General features: G+C 43.9%; 1 protein-coding gene across 2 annotated transcripts in view; it reads right to left on the minus strand.

Moving 5' to 3' along the window:
* Nucleotides 1-16,075, minus strand: part of SLC35F2 (solute carrier family 35 member F2) — a 51,940-nt gene extending 35,865 nt beyond the window's left edge. Inside the window, exon 1 of one of the 2 annotated variants that reach the window (XM_074356864.1) lies at nt 15,728-16,075. In XM_074356864.1, the coding sequence (XP_074212965.1) occupies nt 15,728-15,840 (113 nt within the window). In that variant the 5' untranslated portion in view covers nt 15,841-16,075. The remainder of the gene's footprint in view (nt 1-15,727) is intronic. The other variant, XM_074356863.1, reaches the window with a different exon arrangement.
* Nucleotides 16,076-16,329: the final 254 nt, after the last annotated feature.

Genomic DNA, 16,329 nt, shown 5'->3' on the forward strand with positions numbered 1-16,329 from the left:
GCAAAAGATAAAACTGACGAAGACTTGATCTTCAGAACATATAAACAGCTCATAAAACTTAACAAGGAAAAAAACAATCTTTTCCTATTTTTGACTAGAGGACTAGAACCTTCAGCTCCACCGTTGGGGAGGTGAGAGGAGCTGGGGATGAGTTAATCACTCATGAGTACATAACAAAGCATTCATTAAAAACCCTAACCAAGGGATTCAGCGATCTTCCAGGCTGGTGAACACACTGAGGTGCTGGGGGGGGTGAGTTGCTTGCAGAGGACATGGAACATCCACGTGCCCTCCTCCATAGCTTCTACCCAGCTGTCCCTGAGTTGTATCTTTTTATAATAAACTGGTAATCTAATAAGTAAACTTTTCCTGAGTTCTGTGAGATGCTCTAGCAAATTATCAAACCCAAGGAGGAGGTCATGGAAACCTCTGATTTTATAGCTGGTCAATCAGAAGTACCAGGTGACAACCTAGGACTCTCAACTGTTGTCTGAAATTGGGGGTGGGGGGGTCGTTGGCAGGGGGAGCCAATCTTGTGGGATTGAGCCCTTAATCTGCGGGGTCTGCACTAACCCCAGGTAGTTGGTGCCGTAACTAAGTTGTTGGACCCCCAATCGTGTCTGGAGAGTTGAAGAATTGGTTGATGTGAGAAAACCCCACACACATTTGATGTCAGAAGTATTGAGTTTAGGAAAAAACAGCTTTTTCCTTTTCCATGGCAAAAGGGACTTTGCAGATGTGATTACAGCTAAGCGCCTTGTCTTTCATTTTCTCCCTGATATTGGAAAGATCTAGTTGAAACATGATTTAGTAGGCACATTATATCAACTTAAAACTTTGATTTAGTAAAACCTCAACATTTAGATCCTTTGTCCAGTGGTAATATTTACCAAGAAATGCATTCAGCTTACTCAATAAACCAAAAGGGCATTTAAAATCACAAAAATAAAGGAGAACTTATGTTTAGATCTTGTTTGAGTTAGAAATTTTAAATTGAATTGTAGGCGTTTCCATTAGTGAACCACATTCTCTAACACCCTGCCCCTGGACTGGCTTGGATTCATAACATGGATGGTACTTGAGGATGTGAGGTTACAGTGATGCTCCTTGTAACAGCTAAGTGCTTAAGTTCAGTGTAAGATGCATAACACTTCTTTGAACTGAGCCCCGCAACCAGTTCTTGAACAGATTGCTTGAATTTTGTGTAAATGATTTATTGGGAATGGTTTTCCCACATAATTTCAAAACCATGACGTACCAGGGGAACGCCGTAACGTGTGTGCTTCAGCACAATAAGACTGATCCTGGGATGCTGTTTAGTTTGTATTTTGTTTAACATTTTTCTCATCTGAAGACAAACCTGACTTCTGTACTAAATCATTTATTATACATTAAAAAGCTACTCTTTCTGATTAAAAAAAAAAAAAAAGGACCTGGGAAAGGTTCTTCCTTGAAAAGAAAGAAAGGAAGAACCTTTCCCAGCTGTTTTTGAGGGAGGTAAGCCTACAGCAGACAAGCCAGATGCAAGGTTGCTTTGAAGATAGGGGAAGGGGCCATAAGCCAAGGAGTGCAGGCACCTTCTAGCAACTGAAAAAGTCAGAGAAATCCACTCTCCCTAGAGCCTCCAGGAAAGAACACAACCCTGCTGACAACTTGCTTCTGGCCCAGGGAGTCCTGGGTCAGATTCCTCCCTGCAGCACTGAAAGATAATAAATCTGTGTTGTTTTCAGTCCCTAAATGTGTGGTAATTTGTTATGACAGCAATAGAAAACTAACACAACAAGTCATCTTAGCTGCATAGGACACTTTCAAACAATACTTGAGGTGGTGGATATAGCACAGTAGTACATGCACAAGGTCCTAGGTTCAATCCCCAGCACCTCCATATAAACAAACAAACAAACAGACAAACAAACCGAATTACCTGCCCCGCCAAAAAAAATCTTTAAATAAAATTAAAAAATAAAGCAATACTTGAATCATAATGTTATAACTATTTACATTCATCTCAATAAATGGCCTTAGTTCAAGATAATCACATCAAATAAAAAGCCTATTAAACAAAAGGACCTACTATATTAACACAGGGAACTATAGTCAGTATCTTGTAACAGCCTATAATGGAAAAGAATATGAAAAATAATACATATAAATACACACACATATATACACATATATATAACTGAAACACTGCTGCACCCCTGAAACTAATAACATTGTAAATTAACTACACTTCAATTTAAAAAAAGGATGAATACCAAAAAAAAAAAAAATAGGCCTATTAAGTAACTGCAGGCAAAGCTGATCAGGAGCCATCCTGGGTTAAAACAATTTCATGATTTGCTAGGAAGAACACAAAACCACGCCATCAAGCCAGAAACCATCAAACTAGCTTTATGCAAACCAAAAAAAAGTAAAACTTGTAAATCCTCTCACATATCATGTCCTGCATGACTCACAGATAGTCAAGAATACAGGGGAAACATGTTAATACATGTTTTAATACATGTCATCCTCTATGCAATAAAAGGGAGACAAGAGCCAGTCCCTGTACCAAGCTTCTACAGATAGTCACTTACTGGATTTTCACACAACCTTAAAATGTGGGTATCATTTTGCCGAAGCTCAAAGTCCTTGAACCAAGTTCATATGGCAAATAAACAGTAATAGTGGATGAAAATCCAAATAAGATTCTAAAGCCTGTGTTCTTTCTATTCTGCTCTGCTACAAGAAGGAAATAATTGTGGGAAGAAAGTAAGAAAGGTCCCTGGTTCCAGAATGATGACCTTCCCATTTCTGCGGCATCTGCACCGTGAGCCCCCTTCCCGTCGTCTACATTCTGTCTGGGGCATACGTGTCTGTTTCATTTGCATCACTAGATTACAAACCCGGAAACTGTGCCATGGGTATTTTTGTGCCTCCTCCTTTTATATATATATCCACACAATATCTACTACTGTTATTATCATTGTTACTGTTACTACTACTATTACTACTGTTACCCTGTTATTGTTTACAGTAACAATAATGACAATATCTAACACTTACTGAGTGCACACTATGTACCAAGCACAGTTCTAACAATTTCACAATGTCATAGTCCTAATTTCTTTAATCCTCCCAACAGCTCTATGATTGGTAGGTACTATTTTTATTGCTATTTATAGATAAAGAAACTGAGGCACAAGATGTTAAACAACTTGTCCAATATTGCAAAACCCGAAGGGCAGCCCAAGCCCACTGGTGCACTGGAAGTACAGTAACCACTGCATTCACAGGGGTCCGTTCTAAGAACCCCAGTGGAAGCCTGAAAACGCAGGTCATACCCAACCCTATGTATACTATGTTTTTTCCTATACATACATGCCTAGGATAAAGTTTCATTTATAAATGAGGCACAGTTAAGAGGTTAGCAACAGTAATAATAAAATAAAACAATTATAACAACATACTACAATAAAAGTTACGTGAATGTGATCTCTCGCTCTCAAAATACCTTAGGGTGCAAAGATGGAAACATCTTAACTAAGCACTTAACATGCACTGCGGCCATAACTTCTGCAGTTTGAGGTGTGACAGCAACACCAGCATATTTCTTTTTCCTTCTTCACAATTTCACGGATAAAAGATTCATTCTTACTGTAGATCTTAGCAATCTCAGCAGTCTTTTTTTTTTTTTTTAAGTAGAGAACTTTCACCTTTTCAATTCAAGGAAGCACTTTATGGCTTCTCTGCAGTGTATCCAAATTGCCAACATCACTACTCTTGCACTTGGGGGTCATTTTTAAGTAAAATAAGGGTGACTTGGATGAACACAAGCACCGTCGATCTGATAACCAAGATGGCTACTAAGTGACGAACGGGCAGGACTCGCTGGACAAAGGGACAATTCAAGCCCCAGGTCGGATGGAGCAGAGGGCACAGGACTTCATCACGCTACTCAGAACTGCACGCAATTTAGAACTTATGAGTTGTCTATTTCTGGAATTTTCCTTTAATATTTTCAGACCTCAGTTGTCCACGTGTAACTGAAACCATGGTTGGGGGTGACAGTACCAGCATCCATTAGGGACTCAAAAAAATCCTTATTATCCTAACAAAAGTGAGGTGGCTTAATAAAAATAACTGTGCCAGGAGCCATACTAAGTGCTTACATATGTCATTTCATTTAAATCTCACAAAACCTCTTGTGAGAAGGGGATCACAAGTACAATCCAACAGGTGAGAAACTGGGTTTTAGCTGCTCAGAAGAGTTAAGTAACTTGCCTCAGGTCAGACAACTAGTAAGTTTGTATTTTTCCCATCCTATACACTGCCTCCCAGATAAGAACAAAAATAAAATATATAATTGAGGATTATGAAATGTTACAAGGAGATCAATTGATACAAATTACCCAGAATCTCTAACAAGGGGCATTAACATACCCATTTGATTATATGTTCTACAATTAATTATTTTAACAAGGAGTGTTCTAATGAAAATAAGAAAGAGGACATAAAATCTATTTATGATATCCTTCCTCTGTCTTCCAATTTATATATATATATAAATTTGTGGGGAAGGAGGAAATTAGGTTGGTTGGTTTGTTTTAATGTAGGTACTGGGGAGTGAACCCAGGACCTCGTGCATGCTAAGCATGTGCTCTACCACTTGAGCTATACCCTCCCCCGTCCTCCAAGTTTTGATTGACTGCAGTGAGAAAGTATGAAACACATATTCATTCAACTCACCTCTTCTTTTTGGACTCAGGTCAAAGAAGCGAGTCCTACAGCCTACCGGGGGTGGGGGTGGGGTGGTGGCGGACAGCACTGAAATGTGGGCAGTATGCAGAGGATGTGACGTCTACCTTCAGGGTCCTCCCCCCACCAGAACTTGCGTGAGAATTCTAAGAAGGGCACCAATGGGAACACACCCCAAAGGCCAGGAAGAGGAGCTCCAGGAGGACCAACAAGTTGGGTGCAGGGATGGGAGAAGGGCAGATTCAGAAGGATGGGACTGGTATTGGGTAATGGGGCGCTGCTGTTTCCAGAGTCTGGATGACTAGAGTTTATGACCCTGGGACAGACGTACAAACCCTGTCTCTGCTGGGCCCAGTCAGGCAAAGGCATGAAAGAAAACAGACCAACCCTGTTCTCAACAGGCAGCCAAGAAGCCACGCCCATAAAACTTTAAATTCCTTACACTGCCTGCCCACTGAGGCCGCGGCTGAATAGGAAGATTTGAAGAACTTTCTTTTTTTAACCATTGGAAAATCTAAATGTACATCCCTTGTGGGTCATCAAAACGAAAATACAGATTTCAAAACCTGAGGGTTTGTTTTGCTTTGTTTCGTGTGATCTGAACTGTAAAATGTAATCCTCAAATGAAGACAACTGGTCTGCAGTTAGAAGGATGAAACTGACAGCACACAAGTGAAATAAAACAACGCACAAATAAAGGGACGGGCAGGGAACCCCGCTGTGGTTTGGGTTCCTGGCTCCAGCTGCGTCTCTGCTGTCTGTGGCTTGGCATTTTAACCCTCCTTGAATTCTGTGAAGTCATAAATCCTCTTTTCACATACAGCAGTGGTGAGCTGGATTTCTCTGTAACGATCAAACCAATATTCTATTCCAACACCAACCAGGCACCAAAAGAGGAGTCTAAGCCTGAATTAGGAAGTTCCCTGGGCCTGGGCCAGGGAGGGAAACGGAGGCGTAAGGGAGATTTCCTGTGAGTCATGTTAGCCTTTCAACACTCCACAGGCCTCAAACCAGAAAAGCTCACTCCCCGCCTTAATCTGCTTCATTTGCTCCCAATTTACACCTGCCAACTCTCAACGACTCTCAACCTAAAAGTAATCACATAAGATGAGTATTTCACAGGAAATACGGGTATGTCTCAAAAGTGGAAACCAGTAAGGCCAGTAAACACACACAGAGACACAACTCCATTCGTGATCACAGATATGCAAATTAAGAGATACTTTTCTACATTTATTTGACTGTCAAAAATGTTAAAGTCTTATAATACCAAGTGTTTAAAAGGATACTTGTTTCAAAGGATTTCTCATACTCGGCTGGTGGGAGTGAAAACTGATACAACTGCTTTGGAAGAAGTCTGACATTATTTTATGACGCTGAACAACCGCACACCCTATAATCCAGCTCCTAGACTTATGTATATGTGCCTGTGTGCACAAAAGCTCTTCCCCGTGATCAACAGGAGACATGGAAAAAATGTTCCTGGAAGTCCTGTACACCTGTACTGCAGAACACATGGGGAAAAGCCCAAATGACTACAAGCAGAATGAATGGATAAAGTGTGATATGATCACAGAAAAGAATATTTTACAGAGCAAAAGGGAGTGTTTCGCAGCACCAGGCAACAATATGGGTGAATCCTAGCAATGGGATAAAGAGGGGTAAATAAATCCCAGCAGATTATAAACAGCATGATATCCTTTTTTAAAAGGTAAAATAATAAAAATAATAATAATAATAAACTTTTTTTAAGGAATATATAGAAGTACAAAACTACATAAAAATGAGAGCAAGGGGCCACTGGCAACGAACCTTCACCTGAGGGGCCTCTGAGCCTTTTCTCTCCCTTTCCTGTTTCTGACCCAGCCCTTGACTTTTGCAGACACTTTTAATCATGTTCCTTGCTGCTGCCACAATCAGCATGATTCTATAAGGTTCAGTTAGATCATTTATAAACCAAGAGTTACATTTAAGCAGAATGCACAAGTGAACATGTCATAATTTTTGTTTAAAAAAAAAAGAGAGCAGGGAAATGGTGAAAGGATGGTTCAGGATGGTGATCATCTTTGGTTGGAGAAGAAAGGAGATGGAATAGGGGATGACCAACAGATAGATGAAAATTACCACCACGACTCCAGCTCTAGGGCTGGGGGTGTATGGGAACTTACTGCATCAAAAAACAAAAACTAACTTATTCACGGGCCAACGGTGAAAAGGTGGCATGAGCCAGGAATGACGATTAATCCACTTCCATGCAACTGGAATCTAAAATAAATGATGCTCCAGGAAGAGCATTACATTTATCCTGTGAATTTATATACTCTCTGGAACCCCTGGGGATACAAACAGTACAAAACAAAAACCTCAGGGGGTAAACTGTCCAAGGCCTGTTTTTTCTGTTTGCTGCCCGGCTCACAAGAGGCAGGAGCCCAGGCTCTGGGGCCAGACTGACTTGGGGGAGGAGTGAGACCTGGCTGCCTTCCTTACTACTGTGTGACTAATCCTGCCCGGGAAGAAGACTTAAGCTCTCAGCTTCCAAATGTGCCCAGTGTGGCCGGCGGTGATAGTAATACTTACTGCAGAGTTTTATTGTCAGGATTACAATAAATTCACATGACGTCCTGGAATACTGAGGTTGCCCTCGGTATACTAAGTAAAGTTTGCTCAACAAAAATTGGCTTATTATTAATTTTTTTAATCTCTGGCTTGATTCCACTGTGAAAAGCTTAAGAAATATATTCTTCTAAACTCTTTTGCACAGTCCTACTCTGGGGAGCTCTAAATCACACGGCCTCAAGCTCTCAGTAGGATTTGTTGGGACCAAAGAAACTGCGTAGATACATCTTGTAAATACTCTGGTTTCCAAGGAATGACTAGAGAGAAGTTTGGGGCTCAAAGGTGGTTTTTTATAGAATCTTTCTCTGCATCATTAACATAAATAACCAAGTTTTTGTGACATATCACTTATCTGATGACTTTAATTAACACAGATTCCTGTAACCATTCCACTCCCCGCAAGTCTCCAAAATCTGTGGGCTTCAAATTTTTATAATTTATTAAAATAAAAAAACATTTAAATCTTTCTACAGGGACTATTCATACTTTAACCACAAGCAATTCTGAGAAACTGAGTTACCTGGCATCTACAGTGTTAAGAGTTTAGACGTTATAATTTAGAAAGAATGCAGACTTTCAGAGATATGCCCAGTAACACAGAAAAAATCATGTGTGACAACTGTGAGAAAAAAGTCAGAAAAAAATAAGACAAAAAGTTAACTTAAATAGTCTCTGAGCAGCCTACTAGTCAGCAAAATAATTAAAGTTCATAATAATGATCCTCAATGATGAAGAAAAGGTGATAAAAGGGTTGAATGCACTTTATTGATTCAAAGGTGAGCAGTCTCATATACCTGTGTTAAATATGCCATGAAGACTTCTAAATAATAGGGGCTTTTTTTCTGGTAAAATCTCCAGGATTATTTGCAAATGGACCCACTAAGTAATTCAGTGAGTTAGCCTACCTTAGAAAGTTGTTTGACATAAACCAAATAAATGTTGAAGAACTGTTGCCCCAAATTATGAATAAATTAATTAACAGAAGTAACCCATTGCATAAACAGTGCCATTTAATTGGATTTAAAAGTAAATTTTAATACTTTCAATGAGTGAGTCGTAAGTTATCTGTGAAATTCACCTGCGTGAAATGATTCATTTTCTCTGAAGCTCCTCAGTAAGCAATAATATAAGGAAGTTTTATAGCTTTTTTATAAACTTACCCAAACTTATAAGCAAGCTTGGCTAGTGAAAACGACCTTTTACATCACAGTATGGTGAATGCAATGAGCCAGGAAACAGGAACTTGAAGGGTGTAGAGGAAGGGCACCCAACAGAGAGACGGCAAGGAGCCAGGCAAGAAGACAGCCTGACTTGGTGATGCCTATAGGAGTCTTCCAGCAGCCAAGAGAAGAGGTCAGACAGGAGAGAATTCAAGGAGGGAGCTCCAGGTGGAAAGACGCTGACTATGGTGTGTGACAGCAAGGGACTCAGAGGCACGCCAGGCTGACACTTGAGAGATGGGCACTCTGCGGCATGAGCCTGGGGAGGGAAGTGGGCCAGTGACAGAGGGCCTTATAGTTGATGTCAAGAACCTTGAGGAGTCGGGGAGGGCATAGCTCAGTGGTAGAGCACATGCTTAGCATGCACAAGGTCCTGGGTTCAATCCCCAGTACCTCCATCCAAAAAAAAGAAAAAAAAGAAAGAAAGAAACCTGAGCTCTCACAAAAGGACAAATATTGCATGATTCTACTTATATAAGGGATCAAATACATAGGGACGGAAAGCAGAATGGTGGTTATAGGTGCTGAGGGGATGGGGGATGCAGAGTTTGTGTTTAACAGGTTCAGAGTTTCTGTTTGGGATAAATAAACAAGTTCTGGAAATGAGAGAGGTGATTAGACAGGCTGACTGGCCCTGACTGCCCTCCAACAAGGGGAAGAAAGTGTCAGGCTGATGAAAGGCAGGACATTTCTCTTATCCCACAAGTGGCTCCTTAATCCCGAGGACCCAGTCCTACAACAGGGCGATTTATGACCCACAGCTGCTGCATTCACTCCAAGGACATAGCCCAGCATCCTTCTTTGTTCCTGCTGAAGTTCCTGCTTTAGGGCTGAGCTCCATGGGAGGAAAGAGCCAGTAACAGATGACTGAAGCCACCAGAAGGAAGATGATGATGGCAAAGCCTTCCAGTTAAAGACCCCACAGCCCATCAGGGGCTGGAGCTGTCTCAACCCGCTAACTGGCTGACGGCTCCCCACTCGACGGTTTTCTTTCCCTCTCTCTCTGAGCAATTAAAAGCAGCTCTTTTTTTCTCTTTGCCCCTCTTCCTCTATTGAGAATTCTTTCTCAGTCAGCGGTCAAGGACCCACACATTTGGAGGGGGCGTGCGCACACGTTTGGTGGGCTTTCCAGTTTGGGGGTGTCTCTATCCACTGACAGAAATAGAAGAGTGGTGATGGCTGCACAACACTGTGAACACAATGTCACTGAGTTATACACTTTAAAATGGTTAAAATGATAGATTTTATGTATATTTTACCACAATAAAGACCACTAAAAATGTAATAATTGTGTTTCAGTCCAGAGGAAGAAGAGGGGAGGGGAGGGGAGGGGGAGGAGGGAGGGAAAGAGTAGCCAGAAGCTGAAGCAACAGCTCCAGCTCGAGCTCCATCCAGTAACCAGCGGCTCTTCAGTCCTGTTTTAGCTGCAAGACCCTTTCTTCAAATATCTTACACAAAAGCCCGTCTATAAAACAGGCAAAGTGACAGACTTGGTGGGGGCCAGAGGCCAGCCCAGAAGCACACCAGCTTCTGTTTCCCAACTTGCCCCCATAATGGCCCCTCAGGAACCCCCAGGGAACCCCAAGAGCTCCCCCAGTTGGCAAACAGCTGCTGGGGAGGAAGCCGTAAGGTTTCAGCCTGACCATGGTACACTGAGACTTCTGAGATAGCAAAGTGGTCTGGTTCAGAATCAAATGAAAAGAAAAAAAAAAAATCAAATGAAATTATCTCAGCTCAGCCTCTCACCAGCCATGTGCCCCAAAGGCAAGTTACTTATCTGCTGTCAAAGGGACTTAAACAACTTTCTGTAAACACTGATGAAATGTTAGGAGGATGCCTTGACACAGGGTCAATCCCCACTTGGCGGCAGCTACTGGTACCCTGCAGTTTTCTTTGGCATCCTTCTGGCTCTTGTGTAGTGAGACCATTTAGGGTAGATGGAGGCAAGGATGGAAGCCATGACAAGAGTCCAAGTGATGATAAAGGCCTGAACTGAAGCAGTGACAATACGGATTGGAAGGGGAGGTGGACTCCAGAAATATCCTGGAAATGCTGTAAAGATGAGAAATATGCACTGGCAGCCATCTCATATTCCTCCAAATCAACCTAAAGAAAGGGGCAGAGATAAGCAGGAATAGCCTAAAGGTAGTCTAGACTGGTCTGGGGGCAGGGAGAGGACTATACACACCACACCCTGGGGCAGAGAACAGCCCAAGGCCAAGTGAAAGGTTTTTCAAGCCCACCCTTACCGCTCCCCTACATTGCATCTGCCTATCCCTTTAACAACTCCCTGCAGCACTGAGAAGTTAATAAAAAGGTTCAGGCTTGCTAGCCAGGAGCCATTCCTCCACCCACCCCCTCCATGCTTCTAGTGTTTTTGGACTACAACCTGGAGAGTCTGCCTGCTCCGTCTCCCAGAGCAGCTGCTGATAAAGCCATGGTCACTGAACCGCCTGGAAAAGGGGTGCCGAACCACAGCAATCAACAGGGGTTCTGTAATGCCCAAGGATTCTCCACTCTGGGATTCATAGCCTCCCTTCTGCTTAAAGTCCCCTGGAGGGACTTGGACCCGGGCCTAGCCATTGGGTCTCCTTGTGCACAAGGGGACATGCATGGGAATGCTCATCGCAGTGTTGTTTGTGGCTGGGAGCTGGAAACCAGCTGAGTGTCCGTCACTGGAGGACCTTGGAACCACAGAATGCTCTGCAGCAGACAGTTAGAGGCAATAGGCTAGATCAGTGGTTCTCAAGCAGGGGTGATTTTGTCGCCAGGAGACACCTGACAATGTCTGGGAAGATTATTGATGGTCAACGCACAGGTAAGGGGTTGGGGGTAGTGCTATACTGGCCTCTGGAGGGCAGAGGTCAGGGGTACTGCTACACCCTAGGGCACACAGGCCAGCCCCAGAACAAAGAATTATTTGATCCAAAATGTCAATAACCTGAGACTGAGAAACACTGGTCTAGATGAACCAAACAACATGACTGGGTCACAAACATACAGTGCTGAATGGAAATTTAAAAAAAAAAAAAAAAGAGATGTAATCTATTATAAAATTCCTCTTTGGAATTAAGGATTCATTTAGTCAATCATCTGATGTTTGCTGTGTATCTATTTACAAGGTAGGTGCTATGCCTGGCAGAGAACACAACAGTGACCAAAACTAGACTGGATTCCTTACCTCCTGAAGTCTAGTAGAAGAGGCAGATATTAATTAAATTATCCCACAAATAAAAGGGGGAGGGAAGGAGATATTTTGGGGACTGGCAGGATCTACAATTCCCTAATCCCCCACTTGCAAAGGCCACAGAAAGGTCCTTCAACTTACATGTTTGATTGAATTAGCACTACAGAACACTACTCTTCAGCAGGGCTACATCCTAGCTCAGGGATGTATTGTGTACATGGTGAGTACTCAGTAGATGTTTGTTGAGTGAAGAGATGAAGGCCATACAGTTAAGTGTCACTAAACGACTCCTTCAAAAGTTTCCAGGCCTTGGCAGGGGTGGGTGGGTGTGTATAGCTCAGTGGCAGAGCACATGCTTAGCATACACAGGGTCCTGGGTTCAATCCCCAGTACCTCCATTTAAAAAAAAAAAAAAGTTTCTGGGATTTAACCTTTGAAATGAGGAAAACGAGCAGAAAGGAGGATGCAAAGGGCCAGGCCCCCTGTACTAGTCAATAACAAGGAGCACACGTGCAGACCGACCAACTACGGTTGTTCATTCCTCCTTCATGCCCCCTCACACTAAACTACTTGCAGGTCCTTGAGCAAAGCACTCTCTGGCATCTCTACACCTGCACTGTCCATCCTCACCTAGTCCACCTGGAAGGCTCCCACTCCTGCTTCAAATTCCTGATCACCTTCTCTAGCAAGCTCGTCAACCCTACCTCGCCCTGGTGGACTTGCTCTCCGGCCTCCTTTGTGCCACCTGCACTTTGTGCTCATCTCTATAGCACTTATCATAACTCCTTACTATAATGAGATTATGAGCTCTCTTGAGAACAGGAACAATATCCTATCTATCTTAAAAGCCCAGAGACTAGTCTAGAACCTAGAACATCACAGAGGGTCAAGGTTTGTCAAATAAAAGAATGAATGAATGAATGAATACATGTCCTGCACTGTGCTAAATCTATGCCCTCAAAAAGCTTACCATCTATTTGATGGGAAAGGATAAAACTGTGAAATAATAATTAATTTTTGCTAGAGATATAAACTTGACAGTCATGATAAGAAACATCTATTTTTCCCATATTTGAATTGGAGCATATGTGTTAGGATATAATCTGCTAGATGGTATACATACAATTAAATAAATGTCCTCAGGTACTCCTGGAAACCCATCTCCTGCTATCATAGTATTTGTCATTTGAGTTGACAGTAATAAATGACAAAAGCCCTAATTACAAGCAGAGTCCACTTGGAAACACCGAGAGCTCATTATCATGAGTGCCTGGCATGTAGTAGGTCCTCAATAAACTTTTATGGATGGAGTGAACATATATTCTTAATCACAGAGAAAAGTTATCAATCCATTACTGAGGCAGGTACATCAGGAGTTTGAGTTACCTGGAATATAGCCCTTCAATAATGAAAGCAGAACCAGGTCAAGGCCCTAAACCTTTCCCCTGCTATTTAGTACCCAACTGCCAAAAGAACTATTATGGACCTCTTTTGGTAAAAGGAGTAAAAAACAGTTGTGTGGTCACAAAGTATCCCTTTACATCCTATCCATATGGGGACAGCATATCTTCTCACCACCCCTCTCCAGCCCCTGTGGTCCCCTGGCCACGGTCGGGGACTCATGGAGCTAAAGTCAAATTTAGGGGATGAGCTGTAATACTGAGGGTTTAAAATGCTGACTGTAAGGAGTACCGGACATCTGGTAAACTGCATTTTTCTGATTGCTGGGTCAGACAAGCAGAACCTGCTAACCAGAATTTGTGTCTGGACAGTTGCCAGAGGTGGGACTGAAAATCTTAATGAAAAAAAGAGCCCTGTCAACCAAAAAAATAGAAAAAGTCCAGCCCAAGACCCTCACAATAAAGATCAGTACAGGGAGGAATGTAAGGATGGCAGAAAGGAAAGGGAGCCTCAAGAACCTTTGTCCTCCCTCCCTCATTCATTCATTTAAGGCATTCATTCATTATGGGGGGGGGTTGTGGGAAATACAAAAATTTAAAAGACTTGATTCTTGCTCTTAAGGACTCCACCTATCAGAAATGTCACATGCCCACAAACTGCTATACCACAGGGAAGAAAGTGAAAATCTACACAGGAAGTACAAAAAAAGGGGTGTCCAGAGACAGAAGAAATCTCGTATTTAGGAAGCTATTAGATATTCCTGACTGGGATTCCTGGTAAAAACATTACCAGGTTTTGAAAATATTAGAGCATTCAGAGAAAAAAAAATTCATTGCTAATCCTTGTCATGTCTTGCTAAACTGAACTGCCATATTTTCTGCCCCATCAGCAAGGTTGCTACCACCTCCTGGACCAACAAACACATCTTTCTATCACCCAGGAATGGGGCCAGATGGTGGGGGACAACTGACCTGAGCAGAGTAGTAGCATGAGCCTGGCTGTCTGCCACTCCTGTGTAGTCAGCCACTTAATCCTCACAACATCCTTGACAAATAGGTACTGTTATCCCCATTCTACAAGTAGAAAAACTGGGGCACAGAGAAGTTAAGTGACTTGCCCAACGTCACCCAGTAAGAGGCACACAAGCAAGCTGTGAGTCCAGAATCTGTACCCTTAGCCTTCACACCACACTGCCTCCCAGTTGAGAACTTATGACTAACTTTATCAGGACATACTGTAAGGCAAGGAGGGATATATAGCTCAGGGGGTAGAGCATTTGACTGCAGGACATACTGTATATAGCTGGATGATACAAGGTGATTTTTGACCAAATTTCCCCTTTAAACCACACGCATCTGTTTAAAACTATGCTTATTTACATGACAGAAATACATACACCATTACTGTTCTAGTTTTGGAAATGGTATGACTTCTTAAGACATGGTTTTCACAACCTTTAACAGAAAATTCTCTTTGTAATGTAAAAAGAATTCTATATATTATATATAAATTATATGCATATAATTGGACATCTGGTAAACTGCATTTTTTCTGATTGCTGGGTTAGACAAGGAGAAACTGCAAACCAGAATTTGTGTCTGGACAGTTGCCAGAGGGGGGACTGAAAATCTTAATGAAAAAAAGAGCTCATATATGTAATTTTCATGGGGTGTTTCATGGGGTGCCAGCGGCCAGGAGTAATAAAGGCCAGTTTCGACTGGGGCTGGCAGGCGCCACCCCTTACCGGCCTTGGGGAAATTGTCCAGCCTTCTTTGTTTCTCCACCTGCAAAGTAGGGGTAACAATTGTGCCATCTCCTGAAGTGCTCAGGGTTAAATGATGTTGTCCATACAAACTGCTAAGCACAGTACCCGCCACAGTGAATGCTCAATAAAGGTTGGCTTTCATTATTTATAGGTCCTGAGTTATCTGAATTTCCAGAATGCAAGTCGTCCAGTAACCTCAGAAATGCTCTCCCCGTCCCAGGGCCGCTGCCAATCCCTGGAGCACTTCTCCGCTTCCCGCAAAGCACAGTGACAACAGAAGCAGGCTTCCCTGGATCCCAGCCCCAAAGGCGGCTACATCGCTTAGCGGGGCCCGGGAAGGAGGCGAGCTCTGGACTACCTCGGGGCGGCACCAGAAAACTCAGCCCAGATTTCTTACTTGGGATGAACGCAACTGTTAGTGAGGATCGCCCGCCGGGTCTGACGGGCTCGGCAGCGGAGGAAGGTGGGCGCCGGCGCCAGGAAGGGGAGCCCTCCCCGCTCCCAAGCCCAAGGGTGGATACCCCTCCTTCACAGCATCCCAGGGCAGTTCGTCCCCTCTCGGCTGGGAGGCCCCCGGGGATCGACCCAACAATGCGAACAGGGTGAATGTCCCCCAGATCTTCGGAAATGCATTCCCAAGATTTCTAAGAGGGGGGGGCCCGGGAAGGCGCACCGAGCGCTTCCTAAAGCTAGGAAAGAGCACCATCCCTGACGCACGTGTCGAGCCGCCCGGACCAGCTCCCCGCCCGCGCGGCCGCCACGTGCGAGCCCCCGCGCGCCCCGCCGGCCCCTACGCACCAGGTGCAGAGTTTGCCCTTGACCCGGCGCAGCAGGCCGACCGATGCGCGCGCCGCTCCCTGCTCCTGCGGCGGCGGCGGGGCGCCGGGTCCCCCCGGCGAGGCGGCCTCCATGGGAGCCCCGCGGTCTCCGGCGCCCGGAACCCCTCGAAGTGTCGGGTCCGGAAGACGGGAGGCGGCGCCTGTGCGGCCGGTGGAGGCTCAGCTCGCCCCGGCGCCCGCGCTCCCGCGCTCGCTCGCGCCCCTCTCTCTCCTCTGCCCCGCGGGCTTGGTCTGCGGCAAATCATTAACTGTCAAGCCCCTGGGGCCAGACAATACATTTGCAGATTACAGCCTGGCACCTCCGGGAGCCAGGACCAGGAGGAGAAAGGGCGCTGTTTTTTTTTTTTTCCTTTTTTTTTCCGCCTTGGCAGTGGACCTTCAAGGCTTGGGTGACACCCAATGTGCATTTCAAATTCTTACGGCTCCTTATTTAAAATCAGTAAATGAGGTGACTCGGGGTTATGCCAGCGTGTCTTAAACCAACATTTAGCTACTGCCTGAACCTTGCTAACTGGGGAGGATCGGCTGACCCCCTCCCGTGACCTAGAATCTCCCTCCCTT

The sequence above is a fragment of the Camelus bactrianus genome, chromosome 33, assembly GCF_048773025.1.
Source record: "Camelus bactrianus isolate YW-2024 breed Bactrian camel chromosome 33, ASM4877302v1, whole genome shotgun sequence".
Taxonomy (NCBI): Eukaryota; Metazoa; Chordata; class Mammalia; order Artiodactyla; family Camelidae; genus Camelus; species Camelus bactrianus.